The sequence below is a fragment of the Osmerus mordax genome, chromosome 7 (genome assembly GCF_038355195.1).
Source record: "Osmerus mordax isolate fOsmMor3 chromosome 7, fOsmMor3.pri, whole genome shotgun sequence".
Taxonomy (NCBI): domain Eukaryota; kingdom Metazoa; phylum Chordata; class Actinopteri; order Osmeriformes; family Osmeridae; genus Osmerus; species Osmerus mordax.
In genome coordinates this window covers 20,876,524-20,892,529 of record NC_090056.1, presented here as the reverse complement: position 1 = coordinate 20,892,529, position 16,006 = coordinate 20,876,524, and the positions used below count along the sequence as shown (strand labels likewise).

Here is a 16,006-nt window from a genome sequence, read left to right as displayed (position 1 = left end):
GTAGATGACCCCTGACCCTGCTCTGTAGATGACAGGTTCTGTTGATAACAGGTTCTGTAGATGACCCCTGACCCTGCTCTGTATATGACAGATTCTGGGTGTGTGGCTGGAGAGGAGGTTGCCCTGGCCCTTGTCTGGGGTCATGAGGTGCAGGTGCTACAGAGGGCCAGGTGGACTAAGAGCCCTGACAGAGAGAGAGACGGACAGAGAGAGGAACAGAAAGAGAGGTAGAGAGAGAGAGACGAATGAAGTGGGGTGCAAAGGGGATTGAGAGAAAGAGAGAGCGGAAGAGAGAGAAAGAGCAAATCTGTGTCTGAAGTGACTCAACGCGTCACATGATGCCAAATATGCTACGCAGCTAACAAACCCATCTGAATGAATGCCAGCCATGCTAACTAGCTGAACTAGCTCGCTGGTCCCTAGGTTTGATCATAGCCAGAAGGACACTAGGACAACATTAGCATGCTACGATGCTATCTTACCAAGTTGCTATTGCGAGCACAGATTGCACACTAGAGTTACTCTGGCATGTAAACAAGAGAATCTAAATGAGGAATGGAGACTTGACTGTCTGCTGATGCTTGATGACTGCTACACCTTGAAATGGACAAACTAAGACAACGATCACACCGGCACACACTGTAACACACACTGTAACAAACACTGTAACAAACACTGTAACACACACTGTATCACACAGAGAAATAACAGATACAGAAAGAATATGCAGGTTTTTAAAATGTACGTCTGTCTTTCTATCACTCTCTCATTCTCTCTCACACACACAGGCAAGAGAATATAAATGTTACACAAATATTACATAATTGATCCATCCAGTTGCTTCCATCCATCATGCCTTGGACCATTTACAAACACCCCTGATATCTTAGTCCAACATGCACTCTCCACAGGCATGCATTCTTGGTTCAATTTGACACACACTGACACGGACAGAGGCACAATCACACACACACTAACACACACACTAACACACACACTAACACACACACTAACACACACACGTGTGCAGACAGCAGACATTCACACACACACGAATGACACGGACACAAATGTCATGTCCGTAAACAAAACGACAACCATACCTCTCTCTGGTCCTCTGGTCTTTCTGTTCTCTTCTGCTCCCCTCCCCTCCTTCCTTCCCTCTCTCTCTCTCTATATTACACAGAGTGAACACTGTTTGAATCTGACAGATTTCTCTCAGCTCACTCTCTTTCCTCCTCCCTCTTTCCCTCCCTCCCTCCCTCCTTCTAGCCTTCCTGCTTTCACAGACACACTCTCAAAAACAACCCTCCCTCTTTCTCCCTCTCTTTCACACACAGCTCTCTCTCCTCTCTCTCTCTTCTCCACTCTACTGAAGCAGAGAAAATGTCACAACCTAAGCCACACCCCCTCTCTCCTCTCCTCTCCAGCCCTGCTATAAATACCTCTGCAGCTATGAATACACTCTCTTTCTCCCTCAGCATCCTTCTCTTTCTCTCCCTTCCTCCCTCTCTTCACCACACTGTCGCTCTCACTCTCGCCACGCCATGTTTTTTCCGATGACCTTGTATTATTTCACCCAACAACACCGTCGGCTGATAGACAACCACGCGCACACGCACACGGTGATGTGACCATTTACATGCACGGAGGAAAACACATGCAAGCATGCAAACACACTCTCTCTCTCTCTCACACACACACACTCTCTCTCTCACACACACATCCAGTCGTGCTCGCCGTCTCCTCTGTTTCCTGTCGGGGGTGTTGGTGCGGATGTGGTGTGAGACCTGAGAAAAACAAGCTTTTTTACCTTGATCAGTGTGTGTGAACGTGCATGTGAATGTGTGTGTGAACATGCATGTGAATATGAATGTGTGTGTGTGTTTCAACTGGTACCACAGAAGAGAATTTCACCTGAAACTAGACGTGTGAATGAAGCGCTGTCTGCTGTATGTTAACACCCCCCCTCCCATACACCGCCCCACACATTAGCAGTCAGGTGATATTAGCAGTGAACTGATATCATTGAGGAGGTGATATTAGTGGTGAGGTGATATTATCCTTGAGGAGGTGATATTAGTGGTGAGGTGATATTATCCTTCAGGAGGTGATATTAGTGGTGAGGTGATATTATCATTAAGGAGGAGAGGAGGAGGTGATATTATCCTTCAGGAGGTGATATTAGTGGTGAGGTGATATTATCCTTGAGGAGGTGATATTAGTGGTGAGGTGATATTATCCTTGAGGGGGTGATATTAGTGGTGAGGTGATATTATCATTAAGGAGGTGAGGAGGAGGTGATATTATCCTTCAGGAGGTGATATTAGTGGTGAGGTGATATTATCATTAAGGAGGAGAGGAGGAGGTGATATTATCCTTCAGGAGGTGATATTAGTGGTGAGGTGATATTATCATTAAGGAGGAGAGGAGGAGGTGATATTATCCTTCAGGAGGTGATATTAGTGGTGAGGTGATATTATCATTGAGGAGGAGAGGAGGAGGTGATATTATCCTTGAGGAGGTGATATTAGTGGTGAGGTGATATTATCATTGAGGAGGTGAGGAGGAGGTGATAGTGAGGAAGCTTCCTTCTGACCATGTCTTGTGTCAGTGGGGCACATCAGGAGAGTTGCATGTTCAAACCAAATATCCTTTATTTCATCTCCACAACAACATCTTCCAGAAACCAGATTCACTGGAGGGAGCTCTGACCAAGATGAGTCACGTGTGTGTGTGTGTGTGCGCATGCCTACATGCAAACCTATGTGTGCTTGTGTGTGTGTGTGTGACAGATTGTTTGTGTGAGTGGGTGTGTGTGTGAGAGAGTGTGTGTGTGAGTGTGTGAGTGGGTGTGTGTGTGTGAGAGAGTGTGTGTGTGAGTGTGTGTGTGAGTGTGTGTGTGTGTGTGAGTGACTGTGTGTGTGAGTGACTGTGTGTGTGAGTGACTGTGTGTGTGAGTGTGAGAATCAGGACTGCTTCCTCCCCTACTCTGGCAGGCTGAGGGCAGACTGCAGGTGCTCGGAGGAGTGTGTGTGTATGGAAAGAGAGTGTGTGTGTACGGAGAGAGAGAGAGCGAGCGCCGAGCTCAGATCCTCCGGCCCAACAAGACCGAGACGCAGCACAGCCTCCAGCAGCTGGGAGCGAGAGTTCCCCACAAACGAGTGTGACAGGAAGGAGGGAAGACCTCCTCCTCCCTTCAGCGTGTAGAGGGGGACTCTGACCATCCCCATCACCTAGGGGGGAGGGGGAGGGAGGGAGGGTGGGGGGAGAGGGAGGGAGGGAGGGGGGAGAGGGAGGGAGGGAGGTGGGGGGAGAGGGAGGGTGGGGGGAGAGGGAGGGAGGGAGGTGGGGAGAGGGAGGGAGGGTGGGGGGGGAGAGGAAGGGAGGGAGGGTGTGGGGAGATGGAGGGAGGGTGTGGGAAGAGGGAGGGAGGGGGGAGAGGGAGGGAGGGTGGGGGGGGAGAGGGAGGGAGGGAGGGAGGGAGGGAGGAGAGGGAGGGTGGGGGGAGAGGGAGGTAGAGGGAGGGAGGGTGGGGGGGAGAGGGAGGGAGGGTGGGGGGGGGGAGAGGGAGGGAGGGAGGGGGGAGAGGGAGGGAGGGTGGGGGGAGAGGGAGGGAGGGTGGGGGGGGGGGAGAGGGAGGGAGGGAGGGGGGAGAGGGAGGGAGGGTGGGTGGGGGGAGAGGGAGGGAGAGGGAGGGAGAGATACACAGGGAGTGAGAAGGGAAGAAAGTGACAGATTGACGAGAGAGAGACATGGGGGGAGGTGTACCGTGGCCATAAATCAATGTGAAAGAGAAGGGAAGCACACACACATGGTACCTCCTGGCCGTGGTCTGTTGCCGTGGTAGCAGCCGCTCTCTCTACATCCCTGATCTGAGCCTCGCCCATCTTCTGGGCATAGAAGTGAGTGATGAGGTGGGAGGAGTTGGAAGAGGGGGCGTGGCAGGAGGTCATGTGATCTTTGACAGACACAGGAAGTTCCACTCCTAGCTCCTCCCACAATTCCCTGCTAAGCCCAGCCTCCAGACCTTCTTCTGAGGGATTAACAAATCTGTGAATATTATATAAATGTTTTATCGAATAAATAATAAAAGCTATCAGGAAGCATGAATCTTGACAATTCTACACAATTTTGAGAATTGTTTACTTGCAATTTCCACCAGTACAAGTATTTTGATTTATTAGGGCTTTTAAAACAATCCAACGATTCAAATGGATCCTAAATGTGCATGTTTAACGGGCTGGTACAGGTGCACCAACTTACCCGCCTGGAAAACCCAGCAGACCATCAAAACGCATCTGCATCTACAGAGAGACAGAGACACGGTTACACAGACACACACACAGACCCACACACACTGACACACACACAGACCCACACACACAGACACACACACAGACCCACACACACTGACACACACACAGACCCACACACACTGACACACACACAGACCCACACACACAGACACCCCCCCCCCCCCCCTCACCAGTATGATGTGTCTGATGGGGGTGCTTCCAAACAGCTGAGCGTGGGTGTCGGCGTAGAGCAGGATGTGGCAGGCATGCCTGCAGCCTGGGACCTGAAGCGCTTCTTCCCTGGACAGCTGCCCCCCTGCCATCACACACACACTACACGCACACACTAGACACACACACACACACATTAGACACACACACTCGACACACACACACTAGACACACACACTCGACACACACACACTAGATACACACACTCGACACACACACATTAGACACACACGCACATATATTAGACACACACACTCGACACACACACATTAGATACACACACTACACACACACCCTAGACACACACACACACACATTAGACACACACACTCGACAAACACATTAGATACACACACTCGACACACACACATACATTAGACACACACACTCGACACACACACATTAGACACACACACTAGACACACACTCACACACTAGACACACACTCATACGTTAGACACACATGCACACATTATTAACATACACACAGACAGGCTCTCTTGAGATCTGTTGACCTTCGGATCAGTAATCCGAAGGTTGCCAGTTCGATTCCCCGTCATGCCACCTGACGTTGTGTCCTTGGGCAAGGCACTTCACCCTACTTGCCTCGGGGGAATGTCCCTGTACTTACTGTAAGTCGCTCTGGATAAGAGCGTCTGCTAAATGACTAAATGTAAATGTGTTGACTCATCTGTGGTCCTGCCATCTGTGTGACTCTTAACACTTACAAACAAACATTGTAGTCTTACCAACACTTAGCAGAGGTGTAGGTAAATTAGTTAATCTGAGGACTGGCTCCCAATATTGCGTGACCAGCGAGTTAAGGGACAAACTAGTCTGCATGTGTTTAGGAAGCACAACGCAGGAGGGGCATGAAGAAGCCTCACCATAGCTCTCTACCGCCATCTGCAGGTCTGGGGTCAAATTACGGCCCGATAAAACGCAGATTCTCTTTAAGTTGTTACCGCGCAGCAACATCCTGACCTTCGCTAGAATGTCAACAAAAATAATGTGTGGACTTACTTAGGCCCTATGGCACTACAGGTCACATGATAGTGTTTTTAGATTCAGACCTACAATGAATGAACTTTGGACTACAAACAGACTGTTTTCCGCTTCCGGTATACGTGGTGACAGCACTGAAACCGATTGGTTATTGTGCTCACCGAAATACATGTAACCAATCGCATTTCGTGACGAGTACAAATACACAGCCCCGGGCATAGGCCAGTTAGCAATGTGTAATCCATGCGATAGTTACAGTGAAGACACTCTTAACTTTCCATTCAACTTCTATTTAGCTGTGTAGATATCTTGCTCTGCCAAAAGGCTATACGTTCCGTGGAGGGCTTTCGTGCATATCTTTATAACAACCAACGTAAGAAAAGCGTTTGTCGGGAAAATGTTACTTTGATTCCTTCAGAACCAATAATGCGCTACGAATTATGTTTGTTATGTACTCTATTGAGCCAGTTAGCCTACATGCGGTAACTATCTAGCCGTACAGATAGGATAGACTAGCTGTCGGAATCTGTGCCAAAGGTTTGTTAAAACGCTCTGTCACGGTTAGCTTGCTACTGTGTACACATTTCCTACTAGTTGACCAGTCAGCGTGAGTACGAATATTTCGCTTTCAGGCTTTGCTGTCGCCTAGTATTATAACCGGAGCGGTGAGAAAGTTTCGAAAAATATGTTAATTGTTATCCAATCGTTAGACCAAAAACACCCCACCCATCGTTTAAGAAAATTAACTGATGCAGTTGTTAGTCACGAGATCTAGTTTCTATCTCTTCAGAGACATTCGGACTAACCAACGTATCACTTCGCAGGTAAGTTGCAGGTGGACAACGATGGCGGATCATCAGGAGGGGATACCGGAGGCGGTGTTGAGGAACACAGCGCTTGTTCAGGACCTAGCCGATGTTGCGAAGGATTCCGCTCTTCTCCATGGAGTACTGATGAGAACCGAAGAGACGCCGAACTCTTCAGAGGTCATTTACGTTAATTTTATCCTCATTGATTTTAGTTTAAAACTAATTGGTAAACTTCAAGGGTTAATCTCTAGCCTGTCATGTGGCTACGCTGTGTGGTCTTCCATGAAAACAGCTAATGCGCTCAATTATAAATTGGCAACAATTCGTGAAGCGATTAAGCAACATGGGTAGTCTATCTCTACAGCAGCAGGGATGGCTAGCCCTGTTTATTCTACAACATCCTTAAAATATGAAACTGTTTAAAAAAAAATATCAGTCTGTTAGCGTCTAATTTCCTTCCTTCTACCAGTGGGTAATGTTGCTAACAGTAACACCTTTAGGACCAGTAGTTGATTTACAACAACACGCTGTTCAGATGAGCGTGAGTGATGCTCAGACACGACAGGAATGTGTCTGTTATGAGAGCGCGCTTCTGGGGACAGTCTGTTTTACCGTGCAGCCATGCGTGGAATCTTTTCAAACCAAATGTCCCCACAACTTCCCAAATTCCCTAGGGCGTGTTGGTGATAAGAGATTTAGCCAGTGACTTGTCAAATCAGACATGGGTAATTTTATGGTAGTCTTAGTATTCACAGCAAAAACGTCAGTGTTATTTCAACTCCCATAGTGTTAAATTTAACACTTTCTCTGAGTTTATATAATCCTCACCACTTCAGAGTTAAATTAACACTTTGGATAGTGTTCATATTTTAACTCCATAAGTGTTAAAAATGTAACACTCAGTGTTGTTTCTTAACACATTTAAGAGTAGTTTTTTACACTAAACTCGTGTTAGGAATGAACATTCAGTGCTATTTTATGACACTTTAAACAGTATTTTTAACTCTTAACGTGTTAATTTAAATCAGTGTTATTTCACAACAATAAGTGTATTTTTAACTCTAAATCGTGTTACTCCCTTACTCTGAAAGTGTTCATTTAAATCATTGTGTTATTATAACACTTTAAAATGTATTCATGACAGTTGTTACATTCAATGTTCTGAAAATGTTTTTTTCACTACAGGAAGAAATAAACATACAATGAATTTGTCTTTTTAAATGAAGACAACAATATCCAAGCACCATACAACTTAAGTCTATGCACATTTACAGAGAAAATAATGGTACAATATAAAGGCTATCATCACCACCATAAGCACTTTGTAAGTCAAAAGGCTTATAAATTTGAATACAGTGCTTTCACCACATCTTTTTCATCACTTTCAAACACATTGTCGGCATGAAAGTGCTCACTGAAATGGTCAACCATAAGCTTGTTCACCATGAAGTAGATCACACTGTTAACTAAAAGTATTTTTTTAATTCTGCAAAACAAAGGTATTTCGTGTTCCGTGCCACTGCAAATGACTAACCCGGCTCTGTACTCGACCCCACTGATCCTTACCCAGTTAGTAGAGAAGATGTCTTTTGCTACAGCGGGCAGGGCTTGGGTGAACATTTCACCATTTTCATCATTGTCCACATTAAATGTTTTCAAAGGTGAAGAAAAGTGTAGAAATGGACCAGGGACTCATCATAAGACAAGTTGAAGATGTAGTGGGATTTAAACAGTTCATCAAAAGCACCCAATGAGCTGGTGGCTTGGCAGAGGATGAGCTGTTTGTCAACGACGATGTAGAAGGTATCAACTGCCTTCTGGGTTCGGCCAATGGCAAGGATGTATGGTTGTTTACCCTCTCTTTCCTGAAGATATTCATTGATGCTGCAGCATGACTACAAGAAAAAATATATATTGTAAATGTGTACACCTTCAAGTGAATCTGGTATTTGCTGGTCCATGTTAATGTAATACACTGTGTATACTGCCCCTGTGATTTGAGATAATTTGCTTCACTGGAAAAACATTCCTCCCAAATAATTGGGACACACTGGCCTGTAATACCCATTTATTTGGAAGGAACGCACTTAAAAGCAACATATGGACAGGAAAAGCAAGCAAGTGCATAAAACTAAAAAATTGTCTTGTGGAATTTTGGCATATAATGTACCTTATGAAAGTGCACCACTTTGTCCACTGCATCACTTGGACTTATTTTGGTCCTCTTCCGTCCAGCTGTGGGTGGCAAGAGATTGAGAAGCAGCAGCATGGAAGCGATGTCACTGTCCCAGTCTATCAGGAGAGAAAAAAAAGACATTAATGTCTAATAGGAAAAGATAAAACTAGCTAACTAATTTGTAATATGAACCATGCATGCTGTGTAGCTTACCCGTTTCATCGTTCTCTGTGAGTTTCTCAGCAGCTTTTAGAAGTCGGCACAGCTCAGTTGTCTGAGTCAGTTGTTTGACTATAAAAGAGGGAATGTAACCAGATAAAGTCAACTTGAGCAAATTGTATATCATCCTGCTTAACTTTGTATTTCCTTATCTTGTAAATGTTAAACAAAAAGAATCTGCAGCAAAACGTATACTGCCATGTACTACTAATGTTGATGATTCCACTATGTACTGTCATTAAAAGTAAAGACCTAAAATTAAACTAAAATTTGATACATTTTAATAAACTGTTAAATACAGCCAAAAATATTTAAATTGTTCAGCCACAGAGAATCTTGTGCTGTGATTTGTTACTAAAGAGGCTACATATTTTGTTGGGCCTTTAAAGGATAGCTATTTACCTTCCCTGATGAATTCTGAATAGGTGAAGCCTGAGTGCAATTTGATGTACTTCTTGATACTACGGTATTTCACCTTGAGCAACATGGTACATCCTGAAACTGCACCTAGTGAAGAAGAAAAAACAACAAGCAATGAGATGTTAGCTTATATTTAAGTGGAAACCAACAACAGTGAAGATTGCTTATCATATGCAGGAAAAAAATCTAGTAATCTACAGCAGCGCAATTAAACATGGACGCAAACGGCGCGAAGCGAATATGGCCAGAGTGAAGACGCCAAACGCCTTGTGCAGGCCATCATCATAAACACCACCATTAAAAAAAAGCCGCCTGCTTCACTGCACGCTGACGTGCACAAAGCATTTTGAACCTTACAACGACGACGCCACATTAAATGACTTTCATAAACGTTAGCTACGGTAGTGTAAAACACTGACTAGACCAGAGATTTTCTTAACCCTTGTGTTATCTTCGGGTCATTCTGACCCATCAGTCAATGTGACCCACCGTCGTAATGCGACAACTTTACCGCATACAAAAACAAAGTGAAGCATTTTCTTTTAACCGTTGGGCTGTCTCAGACCCCCCACATTGCAAAGGTTAAAAGAAAATTATTTTTATTTGTTTTTGTATTGGGTAAAATTGGGTAAACACAACGATGGTTCGTTATGAACCTTTGGGTCATGTGACCCGAAGGCAGCACGAGGGTTAAACATCGTTAGCTCTAAACACATGTTTTAACGTTATATTAAAACATGCTAACCTCGTTTTACAGTTGCTGTACTAACTTAACTTAGACAGTTAGGTAAAGACATTCTTTATCATTTGATAAATATGGTTCTCACCCTTTAAACCGAGTATTCCTGACAGAAATGTTCTCACACACCAACCGTCCCCATATTTAAAAAAGGCGACGATGAGGCCCCACCCCCACATATTCAATTAGTGTAGCTAAACCCTGACTGGTCTCTTCATAGAACCTTAGTAAATATACTGTTAGGAACTTTTATTACAAAACACGTATATTTGACCTCTAACGTTAACGTACAGTTGATTAACTTATGGAAAATTGTAGCGTTATGCTAAGAAAAGTTACTTATAGCTACGTTAGCAACTAGCTAGCTAGCGTTAGCTAACTATAAGCTAGCAAGTACAGTAGCTAAAATCCACACGTTGCCACATATCGACTGCATCACACCCCACTTAATGTTCAAACATGATTTAAATAACGACTAACAAGCTTTATAAATTGATAAATGTGGTTCTTACCTTTTAAACTGAATATCCCAATCCCACACAGTTTTCTTCTGGGCGCGCTAATTCACTGGCAGCTGGCACGGTAAATCAGTGACGACAAATGTCCTTCTCGTCAATGAGCGCGAAAAAACCGGATGTGGAAAGTAACTCAGAATGAGTGTATGCTCCTGACTCCTTGAAATGACGCCCCCCACAGAGCCTTTTCAGCACTGCGAGTGTTAAAATAACACACAAATCAACACCCATTCACTCGGAATAATTTACACTGGGAATTTAACTCAAATTAACACTACAGATTTAGCTGTGTTGGTTGCTTGGTTACTGAGCGTTAGTCTCTCCGTGTGTTTCCTATGTTCACAGCTGGTGTCGTACGCCCCGTTCACCCTGTTCCCCTCCGCTGTGCCCAGGGCGGTGTTTGAGCAGGCTGTGGAGGTCCAGACACACTACAACCTCCTAGTGGACCGGATCAGCCAGAACCAGGCCTTCCTGGAGCAGGCCCTGTCCGGGTACCCTGACCTCCGCACTTACAACACCTCCACACACACCTCCGCACCTACCACCCACACCTCAACACGCACCTACCACACCTCTGCAACTACCACACCTCCGCACCTACCACACCTCCACACGCACCTACCACACCTCCACACGCACCTACCACACCTCCACACGCACCTACCACACCTCCACACGCACCTACCACACCTCCACACGTACCTCCGCACCTACCACACCTCCACACGTACCTCCGCACCTACCACACCTCCACACGCACCTCCGCACCTACCACACCTCCACACGCACCTACCACACCTCCACACACACCTCCGCACCTACCACACCTCCACACACACCTCCGCACCTACCACACACACCTCAACACGCACCTACCACACCTCTGCAACTACCACACCTCCACACACACCTCCGCACCTACCACACCTCCACACGCACCTACCACACCTCCACACACACCTCCGCACCTACCACACCTCCACACGCACCTACCACACCTCCACACGCACCTACCACACCTCCGCACCTACCACACCTACACGCACAGAGCACTTGGTTACGGTCACACAGTACATGGAAACCAAGGATCTGTAACCGTCCTCCCTTGAAAGGGCTGCCCCCTGAGATAAATGGAATGCGCCTCAGCAGCATGTCTTTGTGCCTGCAGCACCATCGCAGTGGACGACTTCACAGCCCGGCTGTTCAGCATCTACAGACACGTCCTCCAGGAGGGCCCAGCCCAGGTACGCTACCCACCCAACACATGTTCTACCTACCCAACACATGTTCTACTTACCCAACACATGTTCTACCCACCCAACACATGTTCTACCAACCCAACACATGTTCTACCTACCCAACACATGTTCTACTTACCCAACACATGTTCTACCCACCCAACACATGTTCTACTTACCCAACACATGTTCTACCTACCCAACACATGTTCTACCCACCCAACACATGTTCTACTTACCCAACACATGTTCTACCTACCCAACACATGTTCTACCTACCCAACACATGTTCTACTTACCCAACACATGTTCTACCTACCCAACACATGTTCTTCAGGGGAGGTCTTGTGAGGTCATGTTCCCTAGGCAGGGCAGGTTAACTTGTGAGGTCATGTTGTCTCCAGTCGGTGGTGGTGGGGCTGAACCGTTCTGACTACATGCTGGACCAGAGTGCTGATGGGGGCGTGGCTCTGAAGCAGGTGGAGATCAACACCATCGCTGCCAGCTTCGGAGGGCTGGCCTCACGCACGCCCGCCCTCCACAGGTGAGGATTGGAGCCACAGGCCCACCACGCCCTGCATCACAGCGATGGATGGATGAGAGAATGATTTCAATGGACGAAGGGATGAAAAATAAGCAAATGTGCAGTGAATAAAGTCATGAGTTAGTAGATGAAGATGTTCTTATTGATCCAGCTTAACTACAGCCCCTGTTCCTCCTAGTCCTTCTGTTCTAGAAAACTGTTCCCTAGAACAATCAGCCTGGTTGTCCTGGGTAACGTAGCGTGTGTTTTGTGGACCTCCTCAGACACGTCCTGAGGGTGGCCGGGCGGCTGGAGGACAGCCGGCGTATCCTTGACAACAACCCGTCAGCTGGCCTGGCCGCAGCGCTGGCTAAAGCCTGGGAACTCTACGGCTCCCAAAGGTGAGGTCACTTCCTGCCAGACACGGGATAGTTCCTACAGGTGAGGTCACTTCCTGTGTTGTGTCTGCAGGGCTGTGGTCATGTTCTTGGTGGAGGACGTCCAGAGGAACATATACGACCACCGATACGTGGAGAACGAGCTGTGGAGCAGGTGAGCACTTCCTGTTGTGCGTGATATAATCTCAGCAGAGACAGGAAGCTGCTGCTGTGTGCTGACTCCTTCTGCCCTCCTCAGGAAAGTTCCGGTCATCCGGCGGAGGTTTGAGGACGTGAGCAGAACGGGTTCTCTGGATCAGGACCGGAGGCTGCTAGTGTGAGGCTGGAGGCTGCCTGTGTGAGACTAATAGTGTGAGGCTGGAGGCTGCTAGTGTGAGGCTGGAGGCTGCCTGTGTGAGACTAATAGTGTGAGGCTGGAGGCTGCTAGTGTGAGGCTGGAGGCTGCCTGTGTGAGGCTGCCTGTGTGAGGCTGTAGGCTACTAGTGTGAGGCTGGAGGCTGACTGTGAGGCTGGAGGCTGACTGTGAGGCTGGAGGCTGCCTGTGTGAGGCTGTAGGCTACTAGTGTGAGGCTGGAGGCTGACTGTGAGGCTGGAGGCTGACTGTGAGGCTGGAGGCTGCCTGTGTGAGGCTGGAGGCTGCTAGTGTGAGGCTGGAGGCTGCCTGTGTGAGGCTGGAGGCTGCTAGTGTGAGGCTGGAGCATGCTAGTGTGAGGCTACTAGTGTGAGGCTGGAGGCTGACGGTGAGGCTGGAGGCTGCTAGTGTGAGGCTGGAGGCTACTAGTGTGAGGCTGGAGGCTGCCAGTGTGAGGCTGGAGGCTGCCAGTGTGAGGCTGGAGGCTGCCAGTGTGAGGCTGGAGGCTGCTGTGCTACTGATTGAATGCTGTTCAGGAGGGGTTTTGAAACATCTGTGTTCTGTTCTGAACGGTCTGTTTCCTCCACTCCTTTAGTGACGGGAAAGAGGTGGCTGTGGTCTACTTTAGGAATGGATACATGCCCCAGAACTACACTGAACAGGTACGCACGCACGCGCACACACACGCGCACACACACACGCTCCTCCTAACCTTCCCCACCCTCTCTCTCCTCCCTGCCCCCACCCACAGAGCTGGGACGCCCGTCTGCTGATGGAGCGCTCGCAGGCGGTGAAGGTTCCAGACATCAGCACCCACCTGGCCGGGACCAAGAAGGTGCAGCAGGAGCTGGCTCTCCCCGGGGTTCTGGAGAGCTTCTTCCCAGGAGAGCCCCAAGTCGCAGCCCAGGTCCGGGCCACCTTTGCTGGGCTCTACACCCTGGACCCGGTGGGTCCCTGTGGAGCTGAGCGACCGTCTGTTGGTCAACCAGCCGAGTCATTGGCTGATTGTTTTTCTTTTAATTTAGTATGACAAACTGTTGTTGGTGTATGATGGTAATTTTAGTAAAACGAAAGCGAGGAATGAGAGAGATTCTCGTAGATGGAAGCGTTTGTTCAATAGGAGAATGATGTGTTAATTTCTTGTCCCATCCATTGTTCTGTGTGTGGTAGGGTGCGGAGGGGGACCGGACGGTGGAGATGGCTCTGGCAAATCCTGACCAGTTTGTCCTGAAGCCCCAGAGAGAAGGAGGGGGTGAGACACCATTGTGACCATGGCACAAGGCTTTATAACACCACCTTATAACAAGGCTTTATAACACCACCTTATAACAAGGCTTTATAACACCACCTTATAACAAGGCTTTATAACACCGCCTTATAACAAGGCTTTATGACAACGCCTTATAACAAGGCTTCATGACAGCACCTTATAACAAGGCTTTATGACAACGCCTTATAACAAGGCTTCTTAACAGCGCCTTATAGCAAGGCTTCATTATAAGGTGTTGTTATAAAGCCTTGTAACAAGGCTTTATGACATTGCCTTATAACAAGGCTTCATTACAAGGCTTTATAACAAGTTTTTACCACACCTTATAACAAGGCTTTGTAACAACACCTTATAACAAGGCTTTATAACAACACCTTTTTACAAGGCTTTATAACAACACCTTATAACAAGGCTTTATAACATCACCTTATAACAAGGCTTTATAACAACACCTTATAACAAGGCTTTATAACATCACCTTCACAGGCAACAACCTCTATGGGGAGGAGATCTGTCGTGTTCTGGAGGGAGTAAAGCAGAGCTCAGAGAGGACCGCCTACATTCTGATGGACAAGATCAGGCCCCGCCCACTACACAACATCCTTCTGCGGAGAGGGGCGGAGCTTAGACTCAGCACCTGTTTGAGCGAGCTTGGCATGTTCGGAGCCTACGTCAGGTAAACCTGCACGGACACACTCTCCAACAAACGCATATATATTTACTGCATAACTCAATGTTTCCTGTGTGTGTGTGTGCGTCTACAGGCAAGGATCAGACATGCTCATGAATGAGTGTGTGGGACACCTGCTGAGGACCAAGAGTTCAGAGCACGCGGACGGGGGCGTGGCTGCCGGCGTGGCTGTGCTGGACAACCCCCTTCTGGTCTGAGCAGCGCCACCTGGAGGCCTGGAGGTGGAAGTGCACCTCCGGAGGCACAGTCGGCCGCAACACATGGTTCTGGAAGCCCTCATCACTCCTTAGAAGAATCTAGAAAAACTAACCCTTTGTTCTGTTCCTCGTGAATCACAACATGAAGAATATTTGTTCTACATAGATGTTGGAAGGAATCTTCTCGTTTTTTGTCTTTGTATGAACGTTTATGTAAAGAAGTTAGTCTCCGATTTTTCGTAGCAGCTAACAGCAGCTCCTCTCCGGGGTAGCCAGCTGTTTCAGACTGTCACCAGGATACATTTTACATTGTCATTTAGCAGACGCTCTTATCCAGAGCGACTTAAGGTAAGTACAGGGACATTCTCCCCGAGGCAAGTAGGGTGCCTTGCCCAAGGACACAACATCATTTGGCACAGACTTGGCACAGGGAAGCAAACCGGCAACCTTCTGATTACTAGCCCGATTCCCTAACCGCTCAGCCACCTGACTCCAGAACAGATCAGCCGGCTGTTTCAGACTTTCACCAGGATTGTTTTCTACAATCAGTGGCTGAAGAAGCGGTTTGTTGAAGTCACAACGTTTGACACAGACATAAAGACTAAATCATGTACTACTGTAGATTGTCGATGTTAAAAAGCTTGTTTTAAATATCAATAATAAATGTTTCTTATAACATTCATGTTCTTTGATGTGTATGCATGTTGATAACCAATAAATCACAACGCTATGATTAGAGTTAAATGGGTTATACATGAGGGAATTTAGGTTGTTCCACTTCACTTGGCTTTATACTAACACCTAACAAGGCTTTAAAACGGCCTTATAACAAGGCTTTATTACAAGGCTTTACAACAACACCTTATAACAAGGCTTTATTACAAGGCTTTACAACAACACCTTATAACAAGGCTTTATTACAAGG

General features: G+C 47.1%; 2 protein-coding genes across 2 annotated transcripts; one reads left to right on the top strand and one right to left on the bottom strand.

Moving 5' to 3' along the window:
• Positions 1–2,639: 2,639 nt before the first annotated feature.
• On the bottom strand, positions 2,640–4,636 carry zgc:103759 (U8 snoRNA-decapping enzyme). Its single transcript, XM_067240453.1, has 4 exons — positions 4,490–4,636; positions 4,267–4,307; positions 3,822–4,053; positions 2,640–3,236 (listed from the first exon to the last, which is right to left on the bottom strand). Exons 1-4 carry the CDS (start codon positions 4,619–4,621, stop codon positions 2,988–2,990), a joined length of 654 nt encoding a protein of 217 aa, XP_067096554.1. The 5' UTR covers positions 4,622–4,636; the 3' UTR covers positions 2,640–2,987.
• Positions 4,637–5,791: 1,155 nt separating this feature from the next.
• On the top strand, positions 5,792–15,898 carry LOC136945984 (glutathione synthetase-like). The gene is made up of 13 exons (XM_067240137.1): positions 5,792–5,907; positions 6,359–6,520; positions 10,758–10,903; positions 11,581–11,656; positions 12,055–12,194; positions 12,458–12,574; positions 12,645–12,725; positions 12,810–12,887; positions 13,519–13,585; positions 13,675–13,869; positions 14,094–14,175; positions 14,680–14,869; positions 14,958–15,898. Exons 2-13 carry the CDS (start codon positions 6,380–6,382, stop codon positions 15,079–15,081), a joined length of 1,437 nt encoding a protein of 478 aa, XP_067096238.1. The 5' UTR covers positions 5,792–5,907; positions 6,359–6,379; the 3' UTR covers positions 15,082–15,898.
• Positions 15,899–16,006: the final 108 nt, after the last annotated feature.